This window comes from Hippichthys cyanospilos, chromosome 3 (genome assembly GCF_059441005.1).
Source record: "Hippichthys cyanospilos isolate Australia breed blue-spotted pipefish chromosome 3, RoL_Hcya_1.0, whole genome shotgun sequence".
In the NCBI taxonomy this organism is placed as follows: Eukaryota; Metazoa; Chordata; class Actinopteri; order Syngnathiformes; family Syngnathidae; genus Hippichthys; species Hippichthys cyanospilos.
This window is the reverse complement of record NC_142371.1, coordinates 25854450-25866955: the sequence shown is the minus strand read 5'-3', so window position 1 is coordinate 25866955 and position 12506 is coordinate 25854450. Positions and strand designations below refer to the sequence as shown.

Below are 12506 nucleotides of genomic sequence, written 5' to 3'. Positions count from 1 at the left end.
TTCATGTCGAAACATCACATTCGAACACGTCATTTAATTTACATATGCCCGTGGTTGCCAAATTTTCGATTACCATTACGAAACATTACTCCGTACAGTAGAGTCGTGAAAATAGGGGAATAAATTTACTGTCGTCATTTTTGAAATACAAAAAAGTATCATAAAAATACGAGATGCTAGCAATAGGTATGTTTTAGGCAAAACTTTGACGTGGTTTCGAATTGACGGCCTAAGGCGCTTACTTTTCAGACATGGCAACCTGATTTCCGTTACGATTACGTTGATAAAGCGGGAAATGAAAGTCAAGTAGAACGTCGAGTGTTAAACTTTCTGAATAAAAAATAATCGAACTCAACCAAATTCCAATTACTGAAGATAGGTGCCACTTCATAAAATGTCAAAATAGCTCAGCTGAGTCAGTGAGACCATAAAAATGCGAGGTGAGTAGAGGTGAGTTCATTACTTCAGGTGTACACATTTGCCTCTCATAGCATGGTTAAAATTACGACCTGTAATAAAATGGAACCTACTTTGGATATTTAAACTGATAGTTTGTATTTTTTTTCATTTTGTGTAAAAACAACACACAGGTGTTAAAAGACAGTGCATGGCTCAGGAATGTCGACGTGCAGCGGGCGAACACATACAACTAGGCTCCCAAAAAGAGAATAAAACGATGGCACAAAGCACGCGGCGACAACCTGCGTGTAAAGGTACTTTTTAAAAATTTTTGAAAAAAATAGGGTTATTCTGGTAACATTGTGTAGCTCGTCCCATTACATCAAAACAGTGGGTCAATATCCGAGTTTGCAATAACAGAAAGCTCACCTTTTTTCACCCTGTCCCTTATTGAATTTTCAGGAAAAGCTGGCAAAATTGGTGATAGTAGGTCGTCAGTCAAGTCCCATCTGGCAGTCTTGAAGCCTCTGTCTGGGAAAGTCTTCTATCTTGACCTGCCGTCCAACAGAACTGCAGAGCATTTGGAGAGAGATATAAAAGATCTTGGAGGGGTGCGTCCCCAAACAGACCTCAACATCACGAACCTAGTTCAAGTCGTAATTACAGTATCATTTCTAGGCCATAAACCCAGGATTGAATGTTAAGAAACAATGTTGACAATATCTTAGTGAGCCTTCTTGTGTATTATTGTTAGATTGCTGCACATGCTAGCGAAAAACAACACAGACATTGTAACTTTGAAGTTTTATAAATATAGTAAAATAAAAACACTTCATCCTTGAATTAATTACATTAATTACATCTAACATTTGAATACATTTTCTCGTTGTCATCCCAGGTTGTCGACAAGTTCTTCAGCAAAGACATCAACTATCTTGTTTCTAGCAAAAGGGAAACTAAATATGCGCAGTGCCTGAGACAAGACTCTTCGCTCCCCTACCTGCAATCCAGACAGAGTTCACCTTGCCCTCAATCTAATCCACTGCAACCGGACTGTCGTAGCAACAAGGGCAGTTCTCGGGGTCAAGACATGGTGAGCTCACTTGGATTGCTTCCAAAGTGCTGATATTGTTTTTATGAACTCGTTCTTTGATTCAGCATCCTTACCGGTCTTTTTAAAGTTTTTTTTTGTTTGTTTTTTTTTGCTTTGCAGAGTATCACAAGACATGGGAGAGCTCTAGTAGAAAAAGCTGTGAAAGAAAAGGTTTGTTGGTCATCTACATTTAAGTAGCATTTTTATGAGCTCTTGAGATTTACTTGCTGATAGAATCTCTTTTTAGGACGTTTTGCAGCCCAACAAGATTCTGTCAAATGCTCTGAAGTGGGGTGTAAAAATCTTCTACATTGATGGTGTGTTTACATTACAGATAATATGTAAATATATATGTTACATAAATTATGTGGTGAAACCGCAAGTGACTTTTTTTTATGTGTTGACTCATAAATTCTGATTTAAAAACGAAAGCAATGTTTTATTAATGTTTAAAGGGGAAGTCAGGTCAAAATTTGTTCTTTACAAAATATGTTCTATGTGTCCCTAATAGTCTAAACAAGGTCTTCTGATTATTACTGTGTTTGTGAAATATGCTTTAAGCAAAAAATCCACTCATTCTTATCCATCTCAGAGGGAAGTCATTTTGCCACTTGCTGTCGGCTGAAAAAGACATCATATGTGCTCTAGGCTTGGATAATTACCTATCATGGCTCAGCTTTCGAACATCACGTGACCAAACTCTGAAAGCAGGTGAGGCATGATTGGTTACATGAACCATGAGAACATGTGAGCTCATTTTCATTCGATTGCAAATTGCAAAATAGCCACCCCCTAAAAAATATCGTTGATAATGGGTTTTGCTTATTAATTTTGTTTTCCACTAGCACAATATAAATCAGTACATGGCATTCTTCAGTTTGAAGTTATTCCAAGTTATCATTATTAATTTTTGAACCACAGAGACATATTCCCTCTGAGAATTTACCGGTAAGTTGAATTTCACATTGGGCCACATTTGGTCCATTTGGCTTCGAAATTTGTGATAATAATTGTGTTTTTGTGTTGTGCACGAGCTCACATCTGATTTGTGCTGCATTTGCAGATGTGTTGCTGTATATTGAGAAGAAAAAAAAGCACATTGCAAGCCACTGTCCAATGGCGACTGCAGTCAAAACAACAGTAAGTTTACACAATCAGCAGTTCATCATGCAGTACTTATAAGCATTAGTATATTTATATTCATATATTCAATATTTGAAAACTTTTGCATTCAATGTATTATAGGTGAAAGCCACAACAATAATACAACTCACCTGTCAGAAATCCCAAGGTGAATAAGTTGTGCCGTACCTGTATTATTTTGAGGAATTGTTTGATGTGTGTAAATATGTACTCAAAGTCAGTTTTTACACAGATGGGAGGATCCGAAAACCATTCATCAAGGTTGAAGATTCAAGCAGGTTAGAGGACATAAAATCTCGCATCCACTTCATAATCGCCTCTCAAAAGCACATTTTTAATGTATTGACATTTTATCTTCAGGCATTATCGTCCAATGTACGTCACCATGACAAACATGCCTGAGTTGAAGCTAAAGACGCTTGCTCCTCATTGTCCATTCCTGGTTGATGGTAAAGACCCTGCTGGGAAAAAACAGCGAGGGAACAGGTATGGCGACTTAAATGAGGCTAATAAAAAGTGTAAAGAACACTCCCTTCCCTCAAACTGTCCTGTGAGCATTGTTGCTCGATGTCATTCTTAGTATAGCTCCCACATTATGCGCACAGTCTGTGTGTGTACAGCGACCTCGTATCATTCAAGCCTGCATCCTTAAAAACTTTCATCAGTTATGGTTTGTGCGGTTTGTTCAGGACCAAGTTTAATTGGTCCAGGGAAGTCAGAGGTAAATTCTCCGCCACTTTAGCGTGACACCGTAAACAATCTCATAAACACCCTCAAGAGAATGAAACACAGCCCAAAGAGCCAGTCCAAGCTCCTTCATTAAACAAACCCCAGTTTGAGCCCTCTGCTCTGCTGGCCAGCTGCTGCTGGGTCCGCCCAAGACTAGGCTAAAGACTTGTGGTGACCGAGCCTTTGCAGCACCCGCTCCAAGGCTCTGGAATAGCCTGCCTCTGTTTGTTAGTTCCGCGCAGACCCTCGTTGCTTTTAAATCGCTCTTAAAAAAAACATTTCTTCTCGCTTTCTTTTAACACGCCTTGAAAGCTAACATCTGACATTTTCTTCCAGCATGAATTTAAGGCAATTCCCCTAAATTAAGAAAAAATAATTGGGGCATGATAAAATAAGCGGTCATACATCAATTTGTTCCTAACTGGTCAAAAGTTGCTAATATTTTGTTAAATCACTGCTTTGAAAATTACATATCACTCTATGAAAAGGGACAGCCCAGAAAAAAAAATCTCTGGGTTTTGTGTCTTGTTTGTTCATGCAAATAAAATTGATTAGTTGCCCAACCCTAATAATTTGTATAATTTACCCCAAGAAGTGCCAAAGCTGAAGAACAAGCTGCCGGTCAAAAGAAGAACAAAGACAAGAAAGAAGGTGGCTACTGTGAGTGCTGCAATGCCAAATATGGAAACTTGATGACAGTAAGTCTAATAAGCACCAACACTGGGCTCTCAACTAAATCACAACCACTTCAGATTCGAGTTATTTCAAATGTCATTTTTACCATGATGACAGTTGTGACTGAAACATATTTGAAAAGAGGTTTACTGTTACGACAACAACATAAAACAGCTGCACAAAGACAAAGAAATTCACAGTCAACACTTACTGTATTTTAAGGAGTCATTAATGAAGAATCCATCCTGTATCAGACCAAACAGACTGGAGAGGCTGTAGTTTGTTCTATTTTTTTGTTCTGTCTGTTACTTTCCCTTTCATTCTGACAAGCTGCAGGAAATGTGCAATATGTCAGCTGCTGTAGTTTGGCTAAAACATAAATACTGTGTCCTTGTTTGGTTAAAGTTAGCATTACACTAAAGTTCCATTTTCTATTAATATTAGTGACTTTTAATGTAAAAATATAAAGACCTCTGTGACCTGTCTTTTGTTTGACCCTAAAAAGTGAATGTCCTGTATTATATTGAAAGTCATGTAGAGTACTGGTATGCAGAGTCTCTGTGTCTCTTTGTTTCTTAGTTTCTCTACTTCATACGTGGATTAGCTTTAGAAAAATGTTTACAACACAAAATTAAGTGCCGGACTATCTTTTTTTTCTCAGCACTATCCTCAGCCAGTTATCAAATGTTAACTTTTTTCATTGATACTTGAACATTCACTACCATTGACAGCATGAAAAATTCATTTTAATGGGGCTAGCAGTGAAGGAGTTAATACCTATAAATCTTATTGTAAACGTAACCCTCTAAACGGGACTGATAATATCATTTGTGACTTTCTTTCACCCAGCACCTGCGAAGTGAAGGTCACCAGGCTTTTTCCAAAAGTGATGCTTATAAAGTGTTGAACCGAGTAGTGTCCCCCTTGCACCCCAATTTGCGCCGTTTCAACACTTTGATTTCAAGGTAGGACTCTTCAATGTTTTTCAGTTATTTCAAAACTGTATTCCGCTGAAAGAATTTAAATGTACTGACAGATTTTCAAACCTGATATCCCATCAGGCCCAAGTACCGTGTTTCATCTGTTCAACTTGACATTGGGCCATTGGAGGGACTCAATGTCAGAGCCGCGGAGATACTTAAGGAGGTGACGAGCCATCCACCCGACTCCTTCAAAGAAAGCTTTTCTTTTGAAGTCACTTCAAGCCATCACTCTGCTCCGCTGCTTCCCAGTGATGCCAAGACCTGTTTGACTATTTCACACAAATCAAACCAAAGACTTATCTCACATGAACAGCAACGCAGACTCCAATTGTTGACTTCCTCCCCTCAGAAAACTGAACGAGAAATGGTACCCTCTTGTGGTGAAAGCGTGGCCCCAGGCTTTTTAGTAATACCTAAGGTCAACATTGAAGCGCAAGTACCTCACACAAACTCACACAGCCATCAGGAGCCAGGCTGTGAGTCATACGTGGGAAGCCCCTCTGTTGTCACAAATCAACAAGAAGAGACTGGACGGAGCGAGAGCTCACCCGGGAAAGCCGGTGGAAAGGTCTCACAGCTAGATGGAGAGCATTCTTCACAGAGCAGCTCTTCACCCAGGGCAGTGATGCGGAAAGTCAGATCTTATAAACGCCAAAAATAGAAAGTAGATGACTGATTTGAAAAGAATAACACAATAAAATTGTGACAAATCTCCAACCGCTTAGGCAACGGTTCCATGCCACTGATGAAATGAGTTGTGGATTTCCTGCAGATTTGATGACCTCAAGGGACCAGCAAAGCACACAAGATGGAAGAGATGACGCTGATAAAATTGCATGCACTTCTAGGAAAGTTAAACCTCACACAAACCCTTATTTAAAAAGAAAAAAAAAACGTAACCCACAAATGGTCAAAAGTAGCTTCTTCATTACTATGGCAGTGGCCTCACTCGTGAAATGGCTCCTAATGAGATTTGATATCAAACGTTAACAGAATGTCATAGCTCTATTTTGTAGATTTAATTTAGTATTTTCCCTCAAATTATTTGGGAAATACTTTTAAGTCCAAGATGGATATTGATTAAAATAATTTAAGGCAGAAAAATTACTTTGGCTGTAAAAATTTGAACACATTAAACTCATTACACCGTAAAAATAAATGTCTAGAATTCATTTACTCATTTTTATCGTGCGCCACTGTAGTTATAGTTTCTGTCAGAGGGCCATTTGGACTGTGAAGTTAAATTTGAAACATTTTGGAATCAGAGGCTGCTAAAATCTGCTCAAAACAGGTACTGGCGACCAAAAAAATGTGTAAAAGTTGACGAAAACATGCTTATTTGGTGTTTTAGCCAGAAATTTGAAGTTCTAATTCGCATTTCGCGGGGTACATATGATGTGGTGGGTCGGTTCTGGCCCCCGGGCCTTGAGTTCGACACCCGTGGCCTAGCGTAAGAAGCTACAACTAGACATGTGAAGCTGAACAAAACACGTGAAAAAGCCTCCAAGATGAGGAGAGGAGCTGGAGAAACGTCGCTCCTTCATCGGTTCCGATGTGTGTGTGCGTATGTGTGTGAAGGCCGCAGCTCCCCTCCATGCTCATGTGTATGCATGAGACGTTTGTCAGCGATCCGCGGGATATTGACGCGTTTTAAGGAGGTGTCCCCTGTCCTGCCTCCATAGGTTCCACCCCTCCCCCCTCCCTCCATCCCTCCCTCCCTCCTCGCCGCGGAACAACCACCGTGTCTCGGTGCGCTCAGACGCGCTCGGCGTTCAGTCTCGTCCGAGCCCCCGATGGCATCCGATCACAGGGACTGCATGAAACACACCAGCCTCGGCTCCAGCATCCCCTAGCGAAGCCCACGCTTGGATTACCGCATTGTTTTGCAGTTTAGCGAGGAGGATGATGATGATGATGCGCGCATCTTGGTGGATTTCCCTTTTGTGCGTCTGTGGATTGATGCACGTCGGTCACCAGAGCAACCCCCATTCCCCTATTGGTAATCCATCATAATATTATTATCGGTATCACGATTTCACTAGCGTGCTTTTATTTATTTACATTCTGCCTCAGCCTATTGCTGTTCCATGTTTTGCCATAATTGGGGAATAAGAGCAATGGGTGTTTTCATACGGGGGTGGACGTGTCTTTTTGTCCTCAGCAATAATAAAATGGGTGGTCTTCCCTCCCCGGTGCAGGTGACGCTTCGCCGAGCGTCAAGACGCCTCGTAAAGGGGGAGGCTGGCTGGGCAAGAAGAAGGAGGATACGGTGCCCGTCCGCCTGCTCTTCAGCAGACACAACCACAGCATGATCGGCCACCATGAGTTCAGCACCCGCGTCACGGGCAGCCCCGCATCCAAGCAGGTACAAGCCGCGCTTCGGTGGTGGTGGATGTGGCTCTTGTTTACCCGTTGGCATCCCCCTCGTCCTCTGCAAACACGTGATGAAAATATCAACACGATATGGATGTGGCGCTGTGATGCTCATCTCTGCCTTGCAGGAAAGATGCGGTTTAGAGAAAAAAAAAAAAACGATAAAGATTTAACTCATCATCAGTCATTCTCATTAATGATTCATCAGTCCTAAAATATATATGTTCTGTATTACCAAGCAGAATTTTCTTTCCTCGCATGCGTAGCTCATATAATTAGTTAAGCGCTATTACGACATCATCGGCCTAAAAACCCCCCCAAACAAAACAAAAAACGACTACATTTTTACAACTTCCACACGAATATAAATTCCACAAGTTGCTATTATATATCTTGTCCACTAAGGGTCGCAACGCTTGGATAACCATACATCAGGCAGATTTAAGATGCTGTAGTTTTTTTTCAAGCTCTAATTATAAATAACGTGTTTTTTTAACCAGTTAACTGTGAAAATCACACTTGAAAGCAGTTCTTTCACACTATAGTAAGCAATTTGCTTGCACAAAATCGTGGTAGTCTGATATGTGAGAAGGGTAGACAGTAAAATCTTTTCTTATGTCTTTTGGTATGTGTTGGGTGAATCTTTTTTTACAGTTGTTTTAACTTGACCAAATAAACTTGTAGGACTAATAAAACATATCTACAGATAAATGATACCTGAAAATGTTGAAATAAATACAGTTAATAAAAAACAACGTTCTCTGGACAGTTTCAATAATTAAACTGCAAAAACATCCAAACTGATATTGTTCTATTTAAATCAAAAATGTGAGAAAGCCTCTAAATATTGTGGTGATAATTGAAAAGAATCTAGTCACAGGTTTGTGTGGATTAACAACAAAAAAAATCCAAACACTTGAACATGTCTGCTATTCTCATTTCTCTGCATGCTCTTTATGAAAATATATTAAAAAAAAGCAATTATCCCCTATGACAACTGATGTACAGGCAAAACATAGTTCAGTGAGAAAACACTCGAAAAGCATGAGCTATTATGAGTATATAATAACCAATTTGCTGCAGCCACCATCGAGATCGCTGTTACCGCAACTCGATTTAGTGATGCGGAATGTCTGATGGCTCCATTTCAAACAAAAGGCCACTTAGCATTAGCCAAACATGTCATGTGTCATTTAATGTGTGTGGGCCTGTGCACGGCTACAGATGGTAGCAGTTGTTAACCCTTTGTCTCCTTTTTAACACCTCAAACAAGAAAGCAGTACCCATCTGCCTAAAAAAAAAAAAAGATTCTTCTCCCCAGACCCAAATTTAATCAAATACATAATGTATTACCACAACATATATATCCATCCTTTTTCTATAGCCACTTATCATCATGACAGTCCCAGACCTGCTGGTGTCTATCCCAGCTTATAGAAGGCGGGGTACACCCTGAACTGGGTCGCAGCACACAGAGATCCACAACCATACAATACAATACACCCCCATGGGCTCGGGGAGAACATGCAAACTCCACACAAGAAGGCTGGACTGATATATATATATATATATATATATATATATATATATATATATATATATATATATATATATATATAAATATATATATATATAAATATATATATATATATATATATATATATATATATATATATATATATATATATATAAATATAGGACTTAAACCAGTAGTTTAGCTTTTTTTATTTTTATTATTATTTTTTTTTTACTAATTACGATTGAAATATGTTTTTTATACTTCCCAACCACTGCTAACTACCATTTCATGTTGGAAAAAAACAAGGGTTCATGTTCCAGTTAATTTGCTCCTAATTTGAGAAGACTGACAGAAGTATTGCTTTTGTCTGGGTGTTACAAAACATAGTGGCAGAAACCCTGTTAAAATTTCACATACCCCCTGAAGAGCCAGAGGTACTTGTACCCCATTGGAGAACCTCTCTCCTAAACTAATAATTGACTCTTTCTTAAACGTGCCATTAAATACAATGCAATATTGTTATTATTACACACATGCACAGGCATCCCATGCTGCCTATGTTCCAGCTTTAAAGGCCCCAAAAAAAAAAATGCCTGTTGTACTTTGTCCCTGATTCACATGGATTCCATTTACACAAAAATTGGCAGGAAAATATAATTTTGATAGTTGTCTGTTCACAAAAGCCTCAGGAGAGTCGCCACACATCTGCAACATCAAACTAAGACCGTATGATCACTTATTGGCTGCTTTTAGCACCACCCGTCTAAAAACAAACCTGTCCTGTGGTTTTGAAAGGATGTCACACACGCATAATGTTATTTATAGACTCTCTGGATTATTTTTAAATCTCAGACGCAAACATCAACACCGCCAGCAGAGGAGTAGCAAAAAAAGTTGTGTTTAGTAGAAAAACAAAGGCAGCAAATGAAAGTGTATGTGTTCACATTTGGACCGTGTAGTATGAAAAGTCAATTCTGTTGGAACTCGCAAATCAATGAGGGAAGAGTTAGTGGATTACACAGTCACCTACTGCTATCTCAAGCCATTAGGCGTTTTATATTGAAGATTAGCTTAGTGGTTCTCAACCTTAGTTGAGTAATACTCCCTGTGATTTTTTTTTTCCTTTATCAGCCAAGTAACTACTAACCTGTGCATACTTTTGATTAAAAACAAAACAAAACAACAACAGCAACAACAACAAGAAAAAAAATACTGTATGCCGTGCCATCCATGTCTGATTTATTAAATTAAAGAACTACATTTGTAGAGGTATTTTTAGGTGTCTTTACGTAAGACTCGAGCATCTGCACTATACTTAAAGGGACAATGTGTCAGAATCAGACTGTTTTTCATTAACACTGGAAAAATTAAATGATTATACATTTAAAAAAAATGACAAATAAATGTGTTCTCAACAACCAACTGTTTGTTTTAAATATATTAATAGGTCTAGTTATCATAAATGTATGTTACATGGGGGGGTGGCACTCCTCCTAAGGTTGCCATGTCTCTTATAGCTTATAGACAATGTGAATACAGCGCCTCCTGCTGTCTGTAATTAAAAAACGGTCCAAATCTTACACATTGTCCCTTTAACAAAATAAAGGCAGACATCTCGACCCATCAAAATTAATCAATTAATTGACAGCTAATAAATTATCGAATGAATCAACTATTTTAATAACTGGGTAATCAATCAAAGCCATTTTTAAACTTAAAATGATCAATCCTCAAATTCCAGCTTCTGAATGGTAATTATTCAGATTTTGGTAGTCCATGAAATGTGTTCGGTTTATCTTTTATGTTTAATGAAAATATGATATTTGGGAAATGAAATGTAATATTGCTTAATTGTTGTTGCTTTTAATGAACAGTATAAAACATACAACAGTATTTGTTAAATAATCTCTACATGAGAAACATGTTTTGTAAAGCACTTTAATGCAAAATAAATTTTAGTCAATTCTTCGATTTAGCGATGGATTAATCAATAAAATAATTTATCGTAAATGTACAGCGACGACCCTAATTAGAATGTTTTGTAAAAGATTCACTACAAAACAATTATTCAAAAAGTTGTTTTATGTTACAAATAATTTGCTCTTGATTTGAAAAGAAAAATGTACTTTCACAGCATTACATTTGCTGACAGCTGGAGAAACCACTAAAGTGCCTTTACGCACCCCCAATATTCATACCCCCATCTGAGAACTGCAGGATCGAATCATATACATCCGGTTTACAGTTTACCAACTCATATATGCATTGAGCAGAGTCGACACATTTCCAAACAATAGAGGCTGTGCTCCACGGGGAGCTTGCCCAAGGTCACTCTTGGGTGAGCACAGGGGGCACCTGCCCGAATCGGACCCCCCTCCCCCCGTTGTGCGGTCATGTAGCATCCCCGTCGTAATGAAGGTAGCCCGCGGCGCAAGAATGGAAAGGGGGGGAGGGACCACCGGAATGACTGTTGGTGGGCTCCCATTGACCCTGAGGGCTGTGCGGTGAATGAATGAATCAAACCCCGTGCACCATCTGTGTCCAACACTCAAGAGGAATGAGTATCCACCTCCAATCCAATCAATCACACTCATGCAACCACCTTAATGCACGTTTGAGGATGGGAAGTCTCAAGAACATGTTCGGTTAAGTCCAAAGGGAAGTACAATCAAAGAATTTTGACACTTTTGCTGAATGTGTAGTAAAAAGTTAATTTTTTTTAAAAAACTGATGGTGCGCCTTATAATCAGGTGCACCTTATATATGGATCAATATTGAGATTGGGATTCGTAGATGGAGAATGAACTGATAAAGTAAGCTTTACCTGTTCCTTTTGTGTGTTTACAGTTAAACAAGTTTGGTCATATTGACATTGAGTTATTATGCTATTGAGAGTTTAGAGTAATTATTTGAGTTATTATTGTTATTACTTTGAGTATTACTATATTGTGATTGAAAACGTTTAAAAAGATGTCATGAATTGAGGGTACGCCTTATAATCAGGTGGGCCTTATATATGGAAAAAGTTTTAAAATATGTCATTAATTGAGGGTGCGCCTTACAATCCGGTGCGCCTCATAATGCGGAAAATACGGTAAATATCAAAGTTTGGATCATAGCCAACTTGTGTTTTTTCAGTTACCAAAACTGTAAATTGTGTTTTTCAAAACACTGGAAAACGTTATTGAACTCTGTAAATAAGTACACTCAACTACACTGTTTTCATTTCACAAAAACTTTAAGCAGGGCTGGATGATTTTGCCTTAATTATTTTGTTTCCAGATTTTTTTTTGCTTCTCATTCTATAACACATGACGCAGAAAATTCAAAACAAGATAGCGATTAACATGTGTAGCTCCCTCTTCGAATTTAAGTGTAAAACATTGCATGAACTACTTCTGTATGCAAACGTAGTGTATAATATTATATGAGATCAAGAAAGTACAAACATAAACATGTTCTTCCACTTTGTCAAAGATAAACATTGCAACTTGTATTAATTTAGGATATAACCAAAACAAGTTGTATAATCTGCTGCCAATTTCATTGTACACAATGACATTAAAAGCCTTCCATTCGATGCAACTTTTGA

General features: G+C 38.5%; 2 protein-coding genes across 9 annotated transcripts in view; both read left to right on the top strand.

The window, feature by feature from the left end:
* Positions 1 to 141: 141 nt before the first annotated feature.
* LOC148426528 (protein DBF4 homolog A-like) lies at positions 142 to 5739 on the top strand. Of its 3 annotated transcripts, none has more exons than XM_088410869.1 (13): positions 142 to 440; positions 591 to 713; positions 862 to 1010; positions 1298 to 1492; positions 1613 to 1663; positions 1740 to 1809; positions 2556 to 2632; positions 2738 to 2783; positions 2868 to 2913; positions 2996 to 3010; positions 3960 to 4062; positions 4889 to 5004; positions 5101 to 5739. In XM_088410869.1, exons 1-13 carry the CDS (start codon positions 434 to 436, stop codon positions 5681 to 5683), a joined length of 1581 nt encoding a protein of 526 aa, XP_088266995.1. In that variant the 5' UTR covers positions 142 to 433; the 3' UTR covers positions 5684 to 5739. The 3 variants fall into 3 exon arrangements, with proteins under 3 accessions (XP_088266995.1, XP_088266993.1, XP_088266994.1); XM_088410867.1 differs by having other exon boundaries at positions 2996 to 3121; positions 3957 to 4062; XM_088410868.1 differs by having other exon boundaries at positions 142 to 450; positions 2996 to 3121; positions 3957 to 4062.
* A 1005-nt stretch (positions 5740 to 6744) lies between these two features.
* LOC148426525 (disintegrin and metalloproteinase domain-containing protein 22-like) overlaps positions 6745 to 12506 on the top strand; it is a 65060-nt gene continuing 59298 nt past the window's right edge. For all 6 annotated transcript variants that reach the window (XM_088409561.1, XM_088409559.1, XM_088409560.1 and 3 more), the window contains exons 1-2: positions 6745 to 7021; positions 7221 to 7387. In XM_088409561.1, coding sequence (XP_088265687.1) covers positions 6925 to 7021; positions 7221 to 7387 — 264 coding nt within the window. In that variant the 5' untranslated portion in view covers positions 6745 to 6924. The remainder of the gene's footprint in view (positions 7022 to 7220; positions 7388 to 12506) is intronic.

What these genes read in the sequence shown, in the direction of transcription:
- LOC148426528 (XM_088410867.1), top strand. An exon ending in CACCTGTCAGAAATCCCAAG is followed by an intron (nt 2,784 to 2,867) that starts GTGAATAAGTTG and finishes GTTTTTACACAG; the next exon opens with ATGGGAGGATCCGAAAACCA. An exon ending in TTCAACACTTTGATTTCAAG is followed by an intron (nt 5,005 to 5,100) that starts GTAGGACTCTTC and finishes ATATCCCATCAG; the next exon opens with GCCCAAGTACCGTGTTTCAT.